We start from the raw sequence: 22,395 nt of genomic DNA on the forward strand, positions 1-22,395 counted from the left end.
AGGTGAGCGGAAGGTCCGGGGTTCGATCCCCGACCGCGTCATACCAAAAGACGTTAAAAGATGGTACTTGTTGTAACCCTGTCTGGCGCTCGGCATTAAGGGGCTAAAACAAGGACTGGTCGGCTCGGAGTCAGTATACTGTGTCTGAGTGGGGTATTCATGTTAAATTGCGGCATGGTATCTCAGTGAGCTAGCACTATAAATCGGCATCAGTCCGGACTACTACAAGCAGCCACACAAACACACACCTACATGTTTGCAAGCATTATGGAAACTTTGATAGAGCGTGTATTAGTAGTGGAACCAATATCAACAATTATAGATTCTGGATATTACAGCAGTTGGCAGTCTGCCCCAGCATTATCTCTAATTGTGCATTTACCTGCGTAGGGCTTGTGGAACAACCTCACTTAAAGCTTTGATATTTATGTATTGATAAAGTAAAACAGCCCCGTATCTGGTGGTGAATAATTGCTTACGAGGCAGCAACCACTCTGGCGTTTTTTGCTTAGAGCCCAAACATCAATATAGCATACAATGGAACAGTTCAGGTGACACAGCGTGTCCTTGTTTCTGCCTTGTTTAAATCAATAGTCTGTTTACATTTAAAACTCTCATATTGATGACTTTATTCGTACCATGATACAATTTATTCAAGGCAAAAACATACTGACGTTATATAAAGTGAATACATTACAAATTCGATTAACTCAACTATTTATCGTCAGATAGAGTTTGTTGTGAGACTCAGTGCTATTCTGAATAAACCTTGTTTGTGAAGACAACTCATAAGAATAGATATGGCATTTATCCAGCTGATCCTGTTCTGGACATTCCTTGGTATACAGGCATCCCCAGGATGCTACCCTCCTTGTGTCGTAAAAACAACGACGGACTTAACCAACAAGAGAGTCACTGAGGGCGTGATCTGGTCAGAAGAAGGGGTGGACACCCGACTGTCCTGTGTGGCCAGGTGTATGCAGGATGGTCAGTGTATGACGACAGGGTACTCCCCGGGCACTGGACAGTGTCGCGGCTACAACGTGGACTTCACGACTCCGGACAACGTCACAGCAGTTGACGAGCCAGGATTCAACATGTTCGTGGTATGCAGAGGTGAGTTAAGTCTGTGAAGCTGTTCCTCTGGTATGTTAAGTATCTTTGTACCTTCCCGTTTACATGGAAATTTTAACTTGTTCAATTTGTTCCCATGTTTGTTAAAAGTGAACACATGCATTGACTTTCCATTGGTTTGTTACGGGTGTCAGAGGTGACTCAGGATAAGCCAACCTTTTCGAAACGCCTGGTATCACATGATTCCGATTCCTAAACACGTGCTTATGATAAAATCCGAATCATACAATACAAAATCCGAATCATACAATCATACGAATACATACTGCCTGATAATTGAAAGAGGTATGACGATTTTATTTTACTATTAGTCTTACTAATCGCGTAGGCAGATATCCTGTAAGCATTATCGTTATTTTTGTGTTCTTGTTGTTGTTGTTATTATTATTATTATTATTATTATTATTATTATTATTATTATTATTATTATTATTATCATCATCATCATCATCATTATCATTATTATTATTATCATTATTATCAGTATCATTATTATTATTATTATTATAATTATTATTATTTTTATTACACACTTATTACACTTCTTAGTATTTGTTCGTCAAGTTATCCGCTTTAGCTATATTGTCAAACTCGCTGTGAATGAAGCAGAAATCACTACATTTTATTCAGCAACGCTAATGAGTGAGTATAGTTTTATGACGCTGATGGCAATATATTCCAGCTATAGCACGGTGATGGACACCAGAAATGGGCATCACATGATGAACCCGGGCCTTCGACGGGAAGAAAGAAAGCTCTAACCACCAGAGTACCTCACAGCCCCAGAAACGTTAATGAGTGAGTGAGTGAGTGAGTTGGGTTTAACGCCGCTTTTAACATTATTCCAGTTATATCACGGCGTGTCAGCTTAATGTGGGTGGAAAGCCCGAAGTGATGCAGGTCTCAGATGTTTACCACTTCGGTGAAACCCACTAGCACGGGTATGGTGCTGACAAACCTAGAAACATAATGGGGGGGGGGAACCGTGATTCGAAACCACAATCATAGGTTTCTGACATGCCCAAGGGACGCAACTCTGCACAGCGAATCGCGGCGCCTTAGACGACTGGGCCACCCGTGCCCCCGAAACGTTAATGATATAAAGATCACTTCTGATAATTATGGAAAGGGTTTTATTGCTTTTGTTTACTAACCGTTTAGAAAATAAACCCAACTATACCAAATCGGGTGTTGACAAATTTGGATTTGCACATCCGGGAAATGAAACCGGTTTTTATTCGGAGCATGACAATGAACGCTTTAGCTACTAGGCTACCAATAAGCCATGTGTTACTGTAGAGTGGATATTAATGTGTTGTTTCCTATAGAAAAGAGCAACTTTGGTGATAAAGAAATCATTGATGACAATAGTGATGATATCTTTACATGAGATCCAACGTAGAGCTGTGCGCAATGAGTGAGTGAGTGAGTTGGGTTTAATGCCGCTTTTTACAGTATTCCAGTTATATCACGGCGTGTCAGCTTAATGTGGGAGGAAAGCCCCAAGTGATGCAGGACTCAGACGTTTACCACTTCGGTGAAACCCGCAGCACGGGTATGGTGCTGACAAACCTAGAAACATAATCGGGGCGAACCATGATACGAACCCACAATCATAGGTTTCTGGCGTGCCCAAGGGACGCAACTCTGCACAGCGAATCGCGGCGCCTCAGACGACTGGGCCACCCGTGCCCCCCGTGCCCCCCGTGCCCCCTTGTGCGCAATGGATAATTTCTTAACAGTTCTACAACTTGTAAAAGTAAGGTGTTTCGAGGTAGTCAGAGCAAAGGACACTTTCACCTGATATGTCTCCCCGTGCGAGTTCACATTGCATAGTTTCACCATCATCTGGTGTAGTCATTTGCTCTTCTCATGCATTAATGTACGTTGGCCTAGTGCTAAGTACATGATTGCCAATATGTGCACATCTTCCCGAGGCAAGAGAGTTAACTGACTATAAAAGTCCAGTTTCCACCCTTGCCGAGCTAAGCTGGAATTTCTGGGCTCGATCGTAGCGCCACCAGTGGCTATTACGAGTTATGTCCTTTCTATGCCTCTCCTGTTGACCAATCAGATTCCACCTCTCGTATCACTTGCGTTTGCTTCACACAAAATGGTGGCGCCCAGTCAGGACGATCTGATCAATGATCAAGATCTATATTTTGATAAAACGAGTCTTACATCGCGAAGTGCATCAAATCACGTGAGCACCTTGATTAAAAACATAAAAAGATTTAGAAAATATATGTTGACAACGAGTTAGCGGTGCACATGTTTTGCAAATCCTGCAGTCGACCGAAATCTGCATGACACTCTACGAACCGGATTTCGATTTCGGTGCACGATTTTGAGTGGACTATGCATAGACTCGTTAGTCCAGCCAAAATGTAACTCCATAATACCAGCCTAGTTCGGCAAGGGTGGAAACTGGACTTTTATAGTCAGGTAACTCACTTGCCTCGGGAAGATGACATGTGCATTGCCTTTTTTTATGTTGATATTCAATTATGTTGATATTGATCTGAAAACGTCAACGCCAGAGAATGACCAATCTTGAAGATCTGCCCAAACAGATTCCATAAAAGGCAAGCAAAATAACATGAACATTATATGAATGGGTCATAGAAAATCAGTGAAGACACCAGGTGTTCGCGAAAACAGTTACCATGTCCTGCGCAATCGGTGTCACCCCCCTCTCACAGACCCGTGAAGATTCCAGGTTAGAATAGGTCTTCAGCAACCCATGCTTACCGTAAAAGGTGACTATGCTTGTCGTAAAAGGCGATTAACGGGATCGGGTTGTCAGGCTCGCTGACTTGGTTGATGCATGTCATCAATCCCAATTGCGTGGATCGATGCTCATGATATTAATCACTGGATTGTCTGGACTCGATTATTTACAGACCGCCATCATATAGCTGGAATATTGCTGAGTGCGGCGTTAAACAACAAAGCAACCAACCAACCAGCCCGCCACTCACAAAGTTTTCATTTAAACAGTATGTGCTAGTAGTAGTAGTAGTAGTAGTAGTAGTAGTAGTCGGCGAAGTAAAAGACGAAGAACACTCAATTATTCAACATTTCCTTTTAACAGATGATTTCATCGGCAAGGCTTGCGCTACCCCAAGCCACTGCTTGGGTGCACACTCTATCTGTGAGTCTGGACAGTGTCTGTGTGAGATCGGCTACAGTCACTCCAGACACAGGGGGTACGATACGTGTGATACAGGTATATATTCTTCACCAAGTTCTTTTTTTGTCATCATGGATGCATTGACTTGTATATATTTAACGCATTCAGAACTGATCGCTGATTGGACATCTCACTATAAGCAGTACTGCTCCGACCAATATGATATTTTATAGTAACATTTACAGGTAATATCAGTGTTGTTGCCTTTACATGGTTATAACTATATTTGCTTTATATAAATACAATACCCTCTCCATAATCTCAATAAATTTTTAGACCCGTGAAGATTCAGGGGTAGAATGGGTCTTCAGCAACCTATGCTTGCCATAAAAGGTGACTATGCTTGTCGTAAAAGGCGACTAACGGGATCGGGTGGTCAGGCTCGCTGACTTGGTTGATGCATGTCATCAATCCCAATTGCGTGGATCGATGCTCATGATATTAATCACTGGATTGTCTGGTCCAGACTCGATTATTTACAGACTTCCGTCATATAGCTGGAATATTGCTGAGTGCGGCGTTAAACAACAAACCAACCAACCAACCAATAAATTTTTACTGTAACAGAGTCCATTGTACGATTCCAACTATTGCACAACCAACTATTGCACAAACAACTATTGCACAACCAACTATTGAACAAGCAAATATTGCACAACCAACTATTGAACAAGCAAATATTGATCTGCCTTCCTTAACGTTGCTGGGGCGGTGGGATAGCCTAGTGGTTAAGCATGTATTTATTAGACAATCGCAAACAAGTATTGTGGTGAAAACGCTATCGATGATAAAATCAGTGTGCAATTTAAAGTGTCGCAGCTAAGATTAAATATTTATTGTCTTCCAGATTGCACTGAATACGGTTCTACCTTCGGCTCTTATAATAGTCGGGGGATATACAGAAAGAACAACAAAACTATCTTTGGGATCTCCGTGGATCAATGTCGAGATACCTGTATCAGCGAGACGGATTACCTGTGCAAGAGTTTTGAATACCAGATGTCCTCACTAAAATGCAACACCATGTCTTACTCTTGGTTGCAAACCGATGTGGCAGATCACAATGCCGTAAGTGGCTGGGTCTTTTCTACCCGGAACTGTAAACTTTAGAGTGAGTGATTTGGGTTTAACCCCGTTTTGAACAGTATTCCAGTTTTATCATCGTGGCGGCTTGTCCGAAGTGATGTGGATCTCAGATGTTTACCACGGTTAGGGTGCTGCCAAACCTACAGTCATAGGTATCTGGCGTTCCCAAGGGGTGAGTGAGTGAGTTGGGTTTAACGCCGCTTTTAACATTATTCCAGTTATATCACGGCGTGTCAGCTTAATGTGTGAGGAAAGCCCAAAGTGATGCAGGTCCCAGACGTTTACCACTTTGGTGAAACCCACGAGCACGGGTATGGTGCTGACAAACCTAGAAACATAATCGGGACGAAACGGGATTCGAACCCAGAATCATAGGTGTGTGTGTGTGTGTGCGCGCGCGCGCGTGCGTGCGTGCATGCGTGCGTGCGTGCGTGCGTGCGTGCGTGCTAGTCCGGACTAATGCCGATTCTATAATTCTATCCCACTGAGACACTATGACGCAAATTGACATGAATACCCCACTCAGACACATTGTACTGACTCCGAGCCGACCAGTCCTTGTTTTAGCCCCTTAATGCCGAGCGCCAGACAGGGTAACTACAAGTGCCATCTAGTATGACGCGGGCGGGGATCGAACCCCGGATCTTATGCTCTTCGGGCGGACGATCTACCACTAGACCACGGATGCGGTCATATATATTCAGAACACACGGTGAAAATTCAGCATACATAGGTACATAGTCAGGTACAAGGAGACATCAAGGGTTCACAAAAAGAAAGAAAGATATCAGGGCTATTCCAGTCAACTTAAGTGACGCATTTCACGGGATATTGATGGGTCCCATAATCCCGACAGAATCGGATTATCCCGAGAGTTTGCAGTCCAGGTTCGCCGTGATTAATATGTTTAGTTCTTTGAGCACCATACTCCAGCTCGAATGTTTCGACCTTGAATCGGCATCGCTGCAGATATTCGTTCCACTTTAAGCTGACACACCTAGATATTCCTGAAACACAGTTCAAAACAGCGCCAAAACAAAATCAGTATCACACTTAAAATCAGTTAACGCGATATCGTGCCACTGAAATATCTGGTCCACTTTCACTGTATTGTCTTGACTGTTTTGTCCGCCGTCGTATCGTTGGTGGACGTACTGCTGTGCGGCGATTTTCAGTGATCCATTCATATAAATTGGACAACTCGTTTCCCTTTAAGCCCAATGGAATCTGCTTCGGCAGATAATCGAGATATAGTTTAGCTCTTTCCCATGTGTCTGTAAATATTTGTACATATATCAGCCTTCTAAGTTTAAGAACTTTTAAGAACGACTTGTCTACAGGGGAAAATGTACTCTATGTTAAAAGCTATGTATTCCAATATCAAATCATATGTACGAAGTGGTGACACTGTAACCGATTTCTTAAAATGTCCTGATGGCTTACGACAAGGATATATCTTGAGCCCGATATTTTTCTTATTTTTTATTAGTAAATTTTATTATGAAATTATTTCTAACGGTATGGTATTGAAATGTTCACAAATGTAATAGACATTTTGATGCTTCTTTTAGCCGATGATGTCATTTTAGTATCAGATTCTAGAATGTTACACCAAAGAGCGGAAATTGTCAGTTAATTACGGTGAAGGAAATTCCGAAATTTCAGAATAGGGTCAGCTGGTCTTGAATGAAAGATGTTTTTTCGACGGTAAATGTGTTAATGGTCTGAGTTATTATACATAGCTTGGTGCAATGTTTACCCATACAATGAAATTCAAGACAAGTGTCTCGGACTTAACACCACGTGCAAAGAAGACCTTAATTAATGGTATGACTGTCTCGCAGAGAGTAGGAGTTTTTACACCGAATATATTTTGTAAATTTTGCTATGCCCAAATCAAACCAATTCTGTTTAGTGATCAGAAGTATGGGGATTTCAGCGATACGATTGTCACGAAAAGCTACATATTTTAGCCTGTAAAAGATTCTTATCCGTTGGTCCATCAACGCCCAATTGTATTATATATGGCAAGTATGCCACATACCCGTTATACATAAACTCTCAAATTAGATGCTTGAAATACTGGTTTAATATTTCTAGAATGCAAGATTGCCGAATACCCAAACTTGCTTATAATATGCTGGTACATTTGGATGACATGGGCAAAGTTACCATCGCATCACATACTAGAAACCTTTTTTTCTCATGGCCAGGGCTTTGTATTGTTAAGCCAAAAAGTTGGTGATGTTAAACTCGTTTTTTAAACAATTTCGTGAACAATCTATAAATATGTTTCCCAAGAATGACATTCCACTCTATAAAACAATTCAAGGTATGGATTGTATAGCACTTATAAGAATCTTGTTCAACCAGAAAAATACTTATCTGTATTAACATCAAGAACCCTTAGACGTCCATGTACAGTAAAATTACGGTTATAACGAACTCAAAGGACTGCTATTTTTAGTTCGTTATAACCGTAGTTCGTTATAAGCATATATACAGCATAACTACAGCAAATAGTCGGGGATTAAAAGTAAGTTCGTTATATCCGTCAGTTCGTTATAAGCGTGTTCGTTATAACCGTAGTTTACTGTATTCAATTTAGGCTTGGATTGTTAGATCTCATGATAAATGACGGAAGACAAATCAAAGAGGTTATACCCATTGTGTCATTCAGCTATAGAAAATGAAATTCATTTAACTTATGTTTATCCTTATTATTGTGATCTAAGAAACAAGTTTACGCCAGGACGCTATCTTGTACCTGCTTCTATTTCTCTTCTCTCTTCAAAAGATGATGCTGTCACATTAAAACTGGCTACATATGTTAAAAATTGAAATTGTTCATTAATGGTATGTATCCAAATATGTTTAAACTACTTATATAAGAATGTCCTACAATCAAAATACGTTCTGACCAAGGTATTCTATGTAGTCCATTTTTATACATCCATGATTACAATCCAACAAGACTAAGACGCTAGAAAGGATCGTATACGTACTTACGATTTGATTGGAAAAGAACTGAAAGTCCTCAATCCCTTTGCGTCCTTTTAAGTTGCTAAAATGAGACAGGGCAAAACACGTCTTGAGCGGGCGGCTATCCAAGCGGAGATGTCGCATTAATCAGAAAGCTAACGTGGATGACGTCACCGTTTACGTCATATCCTTTTAAGTGACGTACTGATTCCAGCCATGAGGTGTAACCAGGCAGCGCACATGAAGCGCAACTGGGTTTTTTCCCATAAAACATTTTTTTTAATTTTTTTTGCATATATGTAACTCCTCTGTATATGGGTCGGAGGCCTTAAATGCAATATTCATCTTTGACTTTGAAGTGACATATGCTGCTCTGTCAACAGGGCCCACCTCATTCCTCTAGCCCAAGATTTTATGCAATCGTAATTGGTTACTTAAGGAAAAGTTTTCGACGAAGGAAACGATTCTCTCTGAAATATCTTCTGTTTTTTGTTGTTATTTTTTTTTTGTTCGTATTCAAATTCTTTCTTTCTGGATACAGAATAAATCTGAAAATATCCTGAATTTGATTGTTTTGTACTGTGAAAAACTTCGCCATCTCCAGATTTACCAGTCGTAACGTGTCTGAAAGACGTGAGGGTTCAAATTGAAATCACTCTCCCTTGATTTGCCAAAAGAATAGATATCAACAATCAACTACCATCTTCGGCGTGAAGAACGGTCGGACTCATATTGACCAATGTTCAAAAATGATTTTAAAAGGATCAATGTTCAATAAGTGCGCTGTATTGACCAATATTTTTTTTATTTTTTTTAATATTTTTTTTAATTTAACGTCGCATCGGCATTATCTCAGCCATATAGCGACGAAACCAAGCTAATATATACACAATTTAGTTATTTATGCAATGTCATATTTAAAAACAATTGATGACAATTGATGGACAGAGCCTTTAATAATGTCAGTTGCTAATAGCATCACACCAAATTTAAAAACATGCATTTAATTATTCACATACATATTTAAAATTTATTATACAGACCAATTTCTTACAAGTTATTTATGATGAGATGCTCGCTGACACGGGAAAAGAGATCTTTTAGATTTACACTTTGATAATGTGAATCCCTTGCGATTGCAAAGTTCACACAGTCAAGCAATATATGCTTGACGGTGAACCTTTCATCACAAGGGATACACTTAGGAGGTTCGTCCTCATCAATATTCAATAACATGTAACACGACTCAGTATTCAATCAACACTCTTGAAACATGTACATGTACACAAACTATTGATAACTTCTTATTTTACTCTAATGGCGATGTTCCGGTATAGATCCTGATACCGTTGTCAAGCACGTGGTAGAACCAATGTTTTTTAATCATGTTGCAAGGTTAAATATTCAATAAATACGCAACAGGACACTATACATGAATGTCTCTTTTTCATCCACATGAATCCGAAGATTCTCAAAACATTAATGAAATTATTGAGAAACAAATTAATCAAATAAATTTATCAGAGTGGGAACAGTGTCACACATATATAGCAGCCACAAATAGTGAGAAATATTCTATTGTTATTGCCACAGATTGTTCAAGGTATTCCTTATGTTAAAGAAATACTTACAGAATTCTGTACTTGTATAATGCCACATTACAGCAAAATCATCGTTATCTGCGCCAATAAAGTGTGCTAACATACCATACATGGTATGCCATCATCTCTATTTTAACATACTTTTCAATAAATAAAAGCGATAAAACCTTTTCCATTGTCAACGGAGAGTCGATTGTACGACTCCGACTATATCATAAGCATGTATCTACGAATCACTATCAAATAATGATACCAGGCGTTCGCAAAAAGGTGAGCGTATCCTGCCCCGTCACAAACACATGCAAAGGTAAGTCAAATGTTCACCTGAAGAAAAGGGACATCATTCTTGTCACTGATGCGTCAAATATGGAAATGTCCTCCATAAAACATGTTGAAAGCTTTACTGTGGCCTTGATTATTCATATTATTATTATTCATACCTTGAGCAAACAGCTTCTGAGAAAGAGTCGTATGACGCTCTTTGAAATTTTGGTTGAAAGAGCATGCTCTATTGTAACTCATTTCAGAATATCGAGACAGGTTAGTTCTGCATGATAATTTATAATTCCATACCTCTTCATTGTGGGTAGTTATTTCATTTAATACAAGCTTTCTCCACTTCATGGGAATTCTTCTGTGCAAACGTAGTGAAATACATTCCACATACAGTTCAGCTACTGGTATGAAGAATGACATAGATGCTCAGAGTTTTAAAATTGAACCAAAGAAGCTGTAGTCTACATTTATCTTGATATGCTCCAAAGGCCTGGGTCAGCAATGTGAGCAAACTCTTATACTAAATTTCACACAACGTTGAACAGACGTCTCCTTTGACAACTGGGAATCAAACATGGAAAGAAATCTAAAGATGGTATGTCATCGACAGTTTAAACCATGTCTTGAACATGAAAACCTTTTGTTGTTGTTGTTGTTGTTTAACGCCGCACTCAGCAATATTTCAGCTAGATGACGGCAGTCTGTAAATAATCGAGTGTGGACCAGACAATTCATGCGACTAACGGGATCGGGTGGTCAGGTTCCCCGATTTGGTTGCTGGATGTCATCGTATCCCAATTTCGTAGATCGATACTCGTGATGTCACTGTAAGCATAACTACCTTATTTTGTTATCAAGGAACTTGGTATAAGGGACATATCAAATAATGCCACATATAAGACCAGGGCCCCGTTCCACAAAGCGATCATAACTACAATCAATCTTAGAGACTTACGTCGATTCTAAAATTGTCTTAGCTAAAGTTTACAACCGTTCCACAAAGCGATCTTAGGGTGATTGTAACTTTACAAGTTCTTAAGTAGCCGATCTTAACAAAGATCGGAATCTTCAGCCATAAAGATACGAAATTTTCCCTTGGAGTGGCCTCCCTTGGTCATGTTTAGCAGACGACGCATTTCCTTGCACACCATAATAAAAGTCGCCATCTTTGTTGTTATGGTACAATATTTAAGATCGATTTTAGCAATCCTAAGTTGGATCGGGGCAACTTAGCATTTTGATCTTAACTTACAACTCTCTTAGTTAAGATTGCTTTGTGGAACGGGCGGCTGATCGTAACAAAAATTTAAGATCGCATACTTAGTAAGTTACAATCAACTTAGCCCTAAGATCGCTTTGTGGAACGGGGCCCTGAACGTTAACTGAGGAAGAGATCCGCCAAAACCCTGCATGAGTACAATCAACTTTTGACTTGAACCTAAATCCAAAAGACATGTCCATTTCTCTTCTGTACTGGACGTCAAAACTCAATAAAACTCCGTACACAAAGAGTTATATTGCTGGGTCCAGAACACGTACCACCAAATCCTTGCCTCAATGATTAACTATAATCCTCAATACTATCAAGACAAGCGGAATTAACACAATGAGAATTCTCAAAACCTTCAAGGATTTGCTTGAAGTTTTGCAATCTCAGAAAGGAGCCAAGTTCAATTCGGTCACAACAGGTTTTTTTTCAATAGTTTACATCACTATCCCACATGACGTGTGGCAAAACTTCATTCTTGACCAATGGGGCATTTGTTACTAGACTAGGTGAGTGAGTGAGTGAGTTGGGTTTAACGCCGCTTTTAACAGTATTCCAGTTATATCACGCCGTGCCAGCTTAATGTGGGAGGAAAGCCCGAAGTGATGCAGGTCTCAGACGTTTACCACTTAGGTGAAACCCACGAGCACGGGTATGGTGCTGACAAACCTAGAAACGTAATCGGGGCGAACCGGGATTCGAACCCACAATCATAGGTTTCTGGCGTGCCCAAGGGACGCAACTCTGCACAGCGAGTCGCGGCGCCTTAGACGACTTGGCCACCCGTGCCCCCCAACATTTTAGATATTGCGAAAAACAGAACATATGAGTCCCACATTAGTGTCATTATTTTTTTAATAATGGTCATTAGTAGGTTGTTGCGTCCCAGTTGAAAATCGAATTCAGGTTTCGTCAATAGTTGTGACAAGGATTGGGAGATTCAGCTGCATTGGTCCGGTAATTTCCAGGTGAAATACTTGTTGCACTATTTGTTTCTTTTCTGGTCTGAATGAATAGATAACAAAGGTACAAGAGTAAATGGTAATATTTGGTAACACTAAGCACAAAAAGTACTGTCAGCAGATGATCTGGATTAACCACAGCTTTGAATAATATTTTTTATCTATAAAGGTATGTCAGACTTGGTGAGATAAATAGCTTTTCCTGAAAAGACTTTGAAGTTTCAAAATACAATTCCCCATGAGGACTGAGATTTTAGAATAGGTCCCCATCAACCAATCGGGATCAGGTAGCCAGATTCTCAATCTCATTAGAATCAAATCATTCACTTCAGATCAGAGTACAGCGTAAGGTGAACTTTCTAACCAGACAATGGGCTTTCTTGGTACGAGTGAGCAAAGCGTTTCAGATGTTCATACTAGTGTCTGTTTTGTATCTCATGTATCTCGAACACGAATAAAATAATCGGGAAGATCCGAATGCAGCCACGTTATTGTGATATGGATAGTTTGAAACATGCAGTCGTTTCTGAGCGCCATGGCATCTATCTCCATTAGGGTGTACTATGGAGTGTACATTTGTTGATTTGTTTTTGTTTGTTTTATTGTTTTGTGTGTTTTGTATTATTGTATTTCTTTTTGGAGTGTACGAGGGGTGTTCATTAAAGATTTCCCCTAAACCACTTAGGGTTATCATATTTGGTTGAAATTTCACATGTGTAATGATACATGTATCTATGGGTTATGTCTGAATTTGCAGCACCGAACTATTAATCTTACCACTTTTACAGGAGTTATGATCGAGTAGGGTGTGACAAAAGAGCCAGTAGAATACCGAGCAGTGATAAGGTTTTTGTATCTGAAAGGTCGCACACCAAAAGAAACTTTCGATGAAATGAAAGCAACTTATGGGGAAGATGCCCCATCATATGACGTTGTTAAACACGTGCATCGCCACTTCAAGTGTGGTCGGACATCTGTGGAAACAGCTGCCATTCCTGGTCGTCCCAAAACAGCCATTGATGAGGACACTATCCATCAAGTGGAGACCGCCATTTTGGCAGACCGACGTAAAACTGTTCGCCAGTTAGCACAAGATGTCAAGATCAGTGTAGGGTCTGTGGAAAAAATCATCCATGTCAATTTGAACATGCATAAGGTGTCTGCACGATGGATTCCCAGGTTGCTCACACCTTTCCAAAAGCAGGAACGAGTCAATTGCTCAAAGGATCATTTGGACATGTGCCAAAAAAAACAAGCAAACTTTTTTGACAGACTTATCACACAGGATGAAACATGGGTCCATCACTATGATCCTGAGACTAAAGTTCAGTCGATGCAATGGAAGCATGTGGAGTCACCACCCCCAAAGAAGGCACGTGTCCAACCCTCTGCAGGCAAGGTCATGCTCACGGTGTTTTGGGACCAGCACAGAGTAGTGATGATGGATTTCTTGGCAAAGGGTACCACAATTACAGGAGCTGATTATGCTTCACTGCTGCGGAGATTGCGGGACGCTATCAAGCTTAAGAGGCGTGGCATCCTGACCAAGGGTGTCCGTCTCCTGCAAGACAATGCTCCAGTACACAACTCTCATGTTGCCCAGACAGAAGCGCGGTCCTGTGGCTATGAAATCCTTCCACATCCTCCTTACTGACCTTGCACCATCTGACTTCCACCTCATTCCAACCATGAAAGTCATTTTTGAAGGGAAAACGTTTCACAGATGATGAAACACTGATTTCTGAAGTCAAGTCCTGGTTTGAGACGCAAAATGAGGGCTTTTACAAGCGAGGTATCCATAGTTGCATAAAATGATGGGAGAAGTGTGTAACTCTTGGTGGTTTCATTCCACTAGGTCCATCGGAAGTGGGTCAGGGGAAATCTTTAATGAACACCCCTCGTACATCTGTGTTCTGTTGCAAATTGTTCATTTGCAAATATAGATTTCCAAACAAGCCCGTTCAGAAATAAAGTTGAATGATTTTAGAAAAGAGAGATGGGTAGTTGAAAAGGGTTGTAACATTGCAAAATGTGGCATAAACAATCGTATTTAAATGCTCTTGAAAACATTTACGTGTTGACGGCAGGTATAACATAGGTAAAACATTGTTGTTAAAAGTGGCCAACAAAATACTCACTCATTACCACCGTTAAGGGGCTGGGTCAGAGACAGGGTTGTCGTAAAAGGCGACGGGATTGGGTCGTCAGGCTCGCATGATTGAGTAGTGAGTGAGTTGGGTTAAACGCCGCTTTTAACAGTATTCCAGTTATATCACGGCGGGTCAGCGTAATGTGGGAGGAAAGCCCGAAGTGATGCAGGTCTTAGACGTTTACCACTTCAGTGAAACCCACGAGCACGGGTATGGTGCTGACAAACCTAGAAACATAATCGGGGCGAACCGGGATTCGAACCCAAAATCATAGGTTTCTGGCGCGCCCAAGGGACGCAACTCTGCACAGCGAATCGCGGCGCCTTAGACGACTGGGCCACCCGTGCCCCCGCGTGATTGAGTAAGTGCGAGTAAGTCAATATTGATTAACGCCGCTTTAGCAATTTTGCAGCTATTCACGGTCTTAAGCATCTTCCCGAGGCAAGAGAGTTAACTGACTTTAAAAGTCCAGTTTCCACCCTTGCCGAACTAGGCTGGAATTCCTGGGCTCGATCATAGCGCCACCAGTGGCTCTTACGAGTTAAGCCCCTTCTATGCCTCTCCTATGGACCAATCAGATTCCACCTCTCGTATCACTTGCATTTGCTTCAAACAAAATGGCGGCGCCCAGTCAAGACGATCTGATCGACAATCAAGATCTATATTGTGAGAAAAGGGGTCTTACATCGCGAAATGTATCAAATCACGTGAGCACCTTGATTAAAAACTTGAAAAGATTTCGAAAATATCTGTTGACAAGGAGTTGGCGGTGCACATTCTGTGCAAATCCTGCAATCGACCGAAATCTGCATTACAGTTTAAGAACCGGATTTCGATTTCGGTGCGCGATTTTGATTGGACTATGCAGAGACTCGTTAGTCCAGCAACAATTTAACTCCATAATACCAGCCTAGTTCGGCAAGGGTGGAAACTGGACTTTTATAGTCAGTTAACTCCCTTGCCTCGGGAAGATGGGTCTTAAGCTTTACCTCATGTTAACAAACAGAATATTAGTGGTCTTGAAAATGACACATATCACATTCAATGGTAAAAAAAACTGATTGATCAAATAAAAATTATATCATAGAGCTTGATTTCAAGCAATCTGTCTGTCAATGGTATTCACATTTTGACCACGTCATGATATAATAAACATGTCCTGATCATATATCTCCGACAATGTGGAGATCCCTCAAAATTTAAAATTTCTAAATTGTCTAAAAAAAGGAGGCATACAACCACAAAAACCTATATGTAGGAGATCATATGCCTTCTCTAAATCCAAAAAGAGGGATAAAACATGTGTTTTTATAAATGACTCTTATACACATGACTCAAATAAGTTAACGAGATGATCAATGGTGCTCCTCGGATGCCAGTATCCGGACTGGGTATCAGTTATTAGGTTAATCGATTTAGATACAAGAGAAGGCGCCTATTGATCATACGTTCCGTTGTTTTACAGATGCACTTATTGAAGGAACTTGGCGATAATAAGAAGGATTCGTGTGATCCTACCCTGGTTTGGGTACGGAAATGATGATGTCCCCCGCCGTGATATTGCTGGAATATTGCTAAAAGCGGCGTAAAACCATATTCACTCGCCATTTTGGATGTTAATATATCAGTTTTTAGATCTTGAATGCTGTTTGTGGACCTTTTACCGTCTTCTAACCATATTACATAATTTATTGAGTGGAGTGCTGTAGTCAATTTGGACACAAAATGTCTACACCTGCGATGTTTATTTTGCTTAATCGTTCTACGAGTCTTTGCTCTTGGTTTCCTTAAGTGTTGTATGTTTTCTTGGATTGGATGTTTATTGAAAACCCATTCAGCCTTTTTCCTGAATTTTTTCTAGCCTTTTATCAATCGTTATAATACCATGGTGTACGTGAAGTTGTCGAGGTCTAGAGATTGTTTCAGTTGCAATGTTTACAAAGATATTACAACACAATTTCATTTGGCCAGGATCATTCAATTTCAATTCATCATTGCACAAAGCACTAAAAGTCAGCACTGGAAATTGTCATTTGGAAATATAGAACTATGCACAAAGGTAAGGATAGCTTTAAGCACGGTAGGAAAGGGTTCCCTGCCGCACAAATCACTATGAACTGACCACGAAAATTCAATAAAGAGTGATGGTTCAGAAACTGACAGATCCAACGCAGAGTATGTGCCGGTTGTTGGAGAGAGATAGGTGTCACTTCCATCATTAAGAAGGCTTATCTAGGACTTTGCTTATCAAGCAATTCTTCTGGTACCTTTCCCTTATCCTTATGATCAGATGAGTGAAGGGATTGGGACCATTTGAGTCTCCCATAATAAAAACAATGGTTTGGTTTATCCAGTTCTCTAATTGGAAGAGCAGGTGATTGTGGTATATACAAGTAACAGAGAGTTAGACGCACTGCACAGCTTGTAAGCTATTATTTAGTGCAATGGGGCTATATAGTGTTCCCTGTTTAAGAGGAATACATGTACGTGTGCAACCAAATGTCTTACCGGTGTGACATTAAGACAATAACACACATGTAACAGCCATACGATATGAATGACACCAAAACTCTGAAAAAGAGGAAACGAAAAGGTGATTTAAGATGTATTTTTTATATATTATATAAATAATCAACAGATGGTAAAATTGGCACAAATCATTGTCATTGACCCAGGTTCCTTAAGGCACACATGGAACTGTAGATTTTCAAGGTGAAGGTCGTCTGTTCTCAATCTTGTATGGCCACCATCAGAGTCCAAACCTGACTGACATCGTCGTCCCATGGAAGCAGTCATATTCCGAATGGTTGCCTGGGGAATGTTAATCTACTCTACCTGCACCAACTGCCGGTGGTTCTGCGGTTGTGGCATCTCAAAAATGTTCGACTGGGTTTAAACCTGGAGACCTGGAGGTCCATGGCAGGACCTGGATGTTTTGACTCCTGTTGTGATTTTAATTTTGTATTGATGTCTGCAACTATCTGTCAGATATTTACAATTTTACTGCTTTGGCGTTTCTTTTTGACAGAGAAAACTTCAAAGCTTCCTAGTTACGAAAGGAGGTAATTTATGATAAAATACCTTTTGATGAAAAATAGTTGGTTTTAGTACAAAATAGGCTTGTTTCCTATCAGCATAGCATGTGATATATACCCCTTAACCCCGTAACACAGCTATTTGTCATCAAGTGCCACGCTCACAGTTTCCATTTGAAATTACCAGTTCACATAATAAAATATAAGGCGCGATTGTTACAGCATCTTCCCGAGGCAAGAGAGTTAACTTACTTTAAAAGTCCTCTTACCATCCTTGCCGAAATAGGCTGGAATTTCTGGGCTCGATCGTAGCGCCACCAGTGGTTATTATGAGTTATGTCCCTTCTAAGCCTCTCCTATGGACCAATCCGATTCCATCACTTGCACTTGTTTTCAAACAAAATGGCGGCGCCCAATCAAGACGATCTGATCGTTAATCAACATCTACATTGTGATAAAACGGGTCTTACATCCATAAGTGCATCAAATCACGCGAGCACCTTGATTAAAAACATGAAAAGGTTTGGAAAATATCTGTTGACAACGAGTTGGCGGTGCACATGCTTTACAAATCCTGCAATCGGCCGTAATCGGCACGACAGTTTAAGAACCGGATTTCGATTTCGTTGCGAGATTTTGATTGGACTATGAATAGACTCGTTAGTCCAGCCAAAATGTAATTCCATAATACCAGCCTAGTTCGGCAAGGGTTGAAACTGGACTTTTATAGTCAGTTTACTCGCTTGCCTCGAGAAGATGTTGTTACATTTGCTTATGTCCCTTGTGTGGACAGTAATGACGGGAAGGAAGAATTACCCATGCACAGTAGTAAAATTGTGTTTTCGTTTTTCATTACACTGCAATGCACACATAGATTTTCTGTGTGCTGATAAGTAAGCGATCTGGCTCTTACCAATTTACCTAAAGCGATTGATGAGTACTCTCTGGTTGCTTCGGTTAATTTCCAAAACTCGAAATTTGGAGAAAATTTTTGAAATATAAAAAAAAATGAATATTCCATGCGCTTTCGCACAAATCTATTGTCTTATATATGATATTATAGTCTATAATTCCTTCTAAAAAGTGCCATCCCATGCAGGGTTAGTCTATAGCTGTTCTAGAAGATTCCAGATTACACTTGACTCGCATAGCATAAATATATAGTAACTTCCACAACACTGCTTAAGTTTGATAGCAATACCTTCCTGTGCCCTTTTATTGTCAAAACACAATGTTACGAACTTCCACTGAATCTAAACAGAAACAATAAAATATAATTACAACAGTGTTTAACAATACATTGGGGCGGTTGGGTAGCCTTGTGGGCAAAGCGTTCGCTCGTCACGCCGAAGACCCGGGTTAGATTCCCACATGAGTACAATGTGTGATACCCATTTCTGGTGTCCCCCGTCGTATTATTGCTGGAATATTGCTAAAAGCAGCGTAAAATCATACTCACTAACTCACTCACTTAGCAAAACATTACACTATCATGTAAAAAAAAACAAAGTGAAAACGTATATAAGAAGCTACCTAATTTGTTTAATGACTCGCTCGATGAAAGCTGATGTATAAGTTTCTGAAGCATGGCTGGCCGTCGTTAAAGCTCCAAACCACATGACTATGCCGAGACGGGACTTTTCAAGGAATGAGGTGAGATGAAATGGGGTTTAACGTCGCGTCCAAGATTATTGCACTTATATAGCGACGTGCATGTATGTGTGTGTGTTTGTGTGGTTGCTTGTACTAGTCCGGACTGATGCCGATTTATAGTGCTAGCTCACTGAGATACCATGCCGCAGTTTAACATGAATACCCCACTCAGACACAGTATACTGACTCCGAGCCGACCAGTCCTTGTTTTAGCCCCTTAATGCCGAGCGCCAGACAGGGTAACAAAAAGTACCATCTTTTAACGTCTTTCGGTATGACGCGGTCGGGGATCGAACCCCGGACCTTCCGCTCTCCGGGCGGACGCTCTTCCACTAGACCACTGAGGCGGTCTTTTCAAGGAATGGAAACGTAAAACCCTCACCAATCAATTCTGTACATGAAGACTAATGGACATCATTGTTGTCACCAGAACACGGGAAAATGTTTAAAGTCACCAATCAATTCCGTATTTCAAGGATTATGGACTTAACATTGTTGTTCCCGAACACTCCTAAACGTTTGAGTTAAGTCTCCTTCCTGCTTCCATAAACGAGTTTACCTTCATTCTTGTCCAAACAATGGGTATGTGCGGTGTACATAAGGCAGGTACAATACATTGCCATTCCTTGTTTGAACCATTATTCGTATGAAAGGAGCTCGCTACTTGAACTTAAACTGAAGGAGAAACGTAATGTTTTTTGTTTACTGTCTATGACTGTTCGACTCTTTGGACAACTGGGATTTGATTCTGTCCGTTACTAAATTAACGATTGACAGCACGATCTGTAATATCTGCATGGTGTCTTTATTCAGTACTTGCGTTGTATGTTTACAGAACTTAAAGACTTAATGGTTGACATACACAAAGTGCTTTAACAAGATATCCTATGTGGGAACTGGTAGCCAGTTGTTCAAATGAAGTTTGGATTTCAGTCAGAATACATCAGACAAGTGTGATTACAAACAACTAGATCATGTACATGCATTTACCTGTAACCCATGGTATTCTGGCCTTTCTTCAGGTTGTTAAACTTGCTGCATCAAGCTGTTACCCTCCTTGTGACGTGAAGACGTTTGCCAACAAGCGAGTCACCGAGGGCCTCGTCTGGTCAGAAGAAGGGGTGGACACCCGACTGTCCTGTGTAACCAAATGCATGCAGGATGGTCAGTGTATGGCGGCAGGGTACTCCCCGGACACTGGTCAGTGTCGCGGCCACAACGTGGACGTCACGTCTTCGGACAACGTTACAGCTGTCGACGAGCCAGGTTCCAACATGTACTTCATGTGCAGAGGTGAGAATGTAATTAGATTGCGTCTTACAATTCATACGAGTTCTGCACATTTAGCTTAAGATTCGGTTTCAGATGTATTGAGACAGAAATTATAACTAAGAAACTACATGCTTCTTTCACAGCACTGGAATTCGTTGGCAAGACATGTAACAGATCCAGCGACTGTTTGGGTGCCAGGTCTGTCTGTGAGTCTGGACAGTGTCTGTGTGAGATCGGCTACAGTCACTCCAGACACAAGGGGTACGATACATGTGACACAGGTACGATAATTCGTCATATACATATGAAAATGCCACTTTGTTTTTTACATGAACATGTTTTCTTCAAATTCCATTATTAGTCGGTGTTCATATGATGCTATTTTTTCAGCTTGCACGGAATACGGAACGACCTTCACCCCATACAGTGGACATGCGATACTTCGTTCGAATACAAAAACTGTTGTCGGTATTTCCGTGGCTTCCTGCAAACATCTCTGTCTCAATGAGACCACATTTCTGTGCAGAAGTTTAGAGTACGATCATGCCATCCAGAAATGCAACACGATGTCATTTTCTTGGCTCGACAAGAGCACTGATGTCCACCGTGTCCTTGCAGGTTGGACTTTCTTCACCCGGAACTGTAACCTATGAACTTAAGCCATCGGTGGATCCATTATTGTTCCCAGATCGTGTGTTGCCAAACTGAAAGGAATACAATGATATTCTGTCTCTTTCGAAGTTCAGTAATGACTATACTCATCTTACGACCATGAAACTGCATACGAAGTTCAACTTTCTAAGCCTTGGGGTTCTTGAAAATAAAATGTTCGAGCTTTTGGCAACATTTTTCGATTTTTTATTTTAATAATGGCCATTGACATGTTTAAAATCGAATCTATGTTTCATCAATGGTTGTAACAAGAATCAGGTTCGCTGAATTGGTTGCTACATGTCATCATATCCTAAATGCGTATGTAGATCAATTCTATTGATGTCAGTCACTGGATGGTCTCATCCAAACCTGATTATTTGCAGATCGTAGTCTTGTAGCTGGGATATTGCTGAGTGTGGGGTTAAACAACAAACAAACAGTTGCATTTGTACTAACTATAAAATGGCTTTATCGCGCGTATCCAAACCACAGGCTAATTACTGCTGTAACTCAATCACCACTGTAATTAAAACACCCCCGGGGCTCTAGTTCCCCTGCTGGTGGGTCACAAGCGCCATTCCTCATTTGTTCCATTGTATATAGTCGGCCTTTCGCGCACCAGCTCTCTTCAAGTAAACATGTGTTTTGCCGTTTCTAATCGTCTTGGCTTTCGTTTTTCCGTTTTACACTTCAAATAGCAATCAGAGAACAATTTTTGGGGATTCCCTATCCTTCCACACACGACAAACAACCTGTGAGGGAAAAACATTGGCATAGCGAATTCGTGGATCTAAGCGCACTACTACCAACATCGAGGAAAGCCATCACAAGGACGCTGCGGTAACCATGGTGTATGATTCTTCAGGTAAGATCATTTAAAACCCATTGAGCAGCAGCCAAGCACCAGTCCCTGGCAAGCAGGACTTCAGCTTTTCACATTTTCATTTCACAACGTTAGCAGGCATTCCAAAGTCCAAACAATGCAGGGTTTCCATCCTACATGGAAACATTTAGAATGGCAGCCCTCAGATTCGGCGGTGATGCCTGGTCGACTAAGACTAACAACATCCGACACAGAATGTCAAGGGACCCCTCACGCTGCTGGGACAACATTGACGGTAAGCGGTAGC

General features: G+C 40.8%; 1 protein-coding gene across 1 annotated transcript; it reads left to right on the top strand.

Annotated features, from left to right (window-relative positions):
• The first annotated feature begins 740 nt into the window (after positions 1-740).
• LOC124138202 lies at positions 741-21,452 on the top strand. Its single transcript, XM_046504742.2, has 6 exons — positions 741-1,116; positions 4,229-4,363; positions 5,175-5,395; positions 20,362-20,632; positions 20,755-20,892; positions 21,002-21,452. Exons 1-6 carry the CDS (start codon positions 801-803, stop codon positions 21,262-21,264), a joined length of 1,344 nt encoding a protein of 447 aa, XP_046360698.2. The 5' UTR covers positions 741-800; the 3' UTR covers positions 21,265-21,452.
• Positions 21,453-22,395: the final 943 nt, after the last annotated feature.

The sequence above is a fragment of the Haliotis rufescens genome, unplaced genomic scaffold (assembly GCF_023055435.1).
Source record: "Haliotis rufescens isolate VD_foot unplaced genomic scaffold, xgHalRufe1.0.p SCAF_6, whole genome shotgun sequence".
Taxonomy (NCBI): Eukaryota; Metazoa; Mollusca; class Gastropoda; order Lepetellida; family Haliotidae; genus Haliotis; species Haliotis rufescens.

Excerpts from the sequence above, each read along its gene's own strand:
- LOC124138202 (XM_046504742.2), top strand. The coding sequence starts at position 801 with ATGGCATTTATCCAGCTGATCCTGTTCTGGACATTCCTTGGTATACAG. Across the intron at positions 4,364-5,174 it reads GTACGATACGTGTGATACAG|ATTGCACTGAATACGGTTCT; the intron begins GTATATATTCTT and ends ATTGTCTTCCAG. Across the intron at positions 20,633-20,754 it reads CATGTACTTCATGTGCAGAG|CACTGGAATTCGTTGGCAAG; the intron begins GTGAGAATGTAA and ends CTTCTTTCACAG.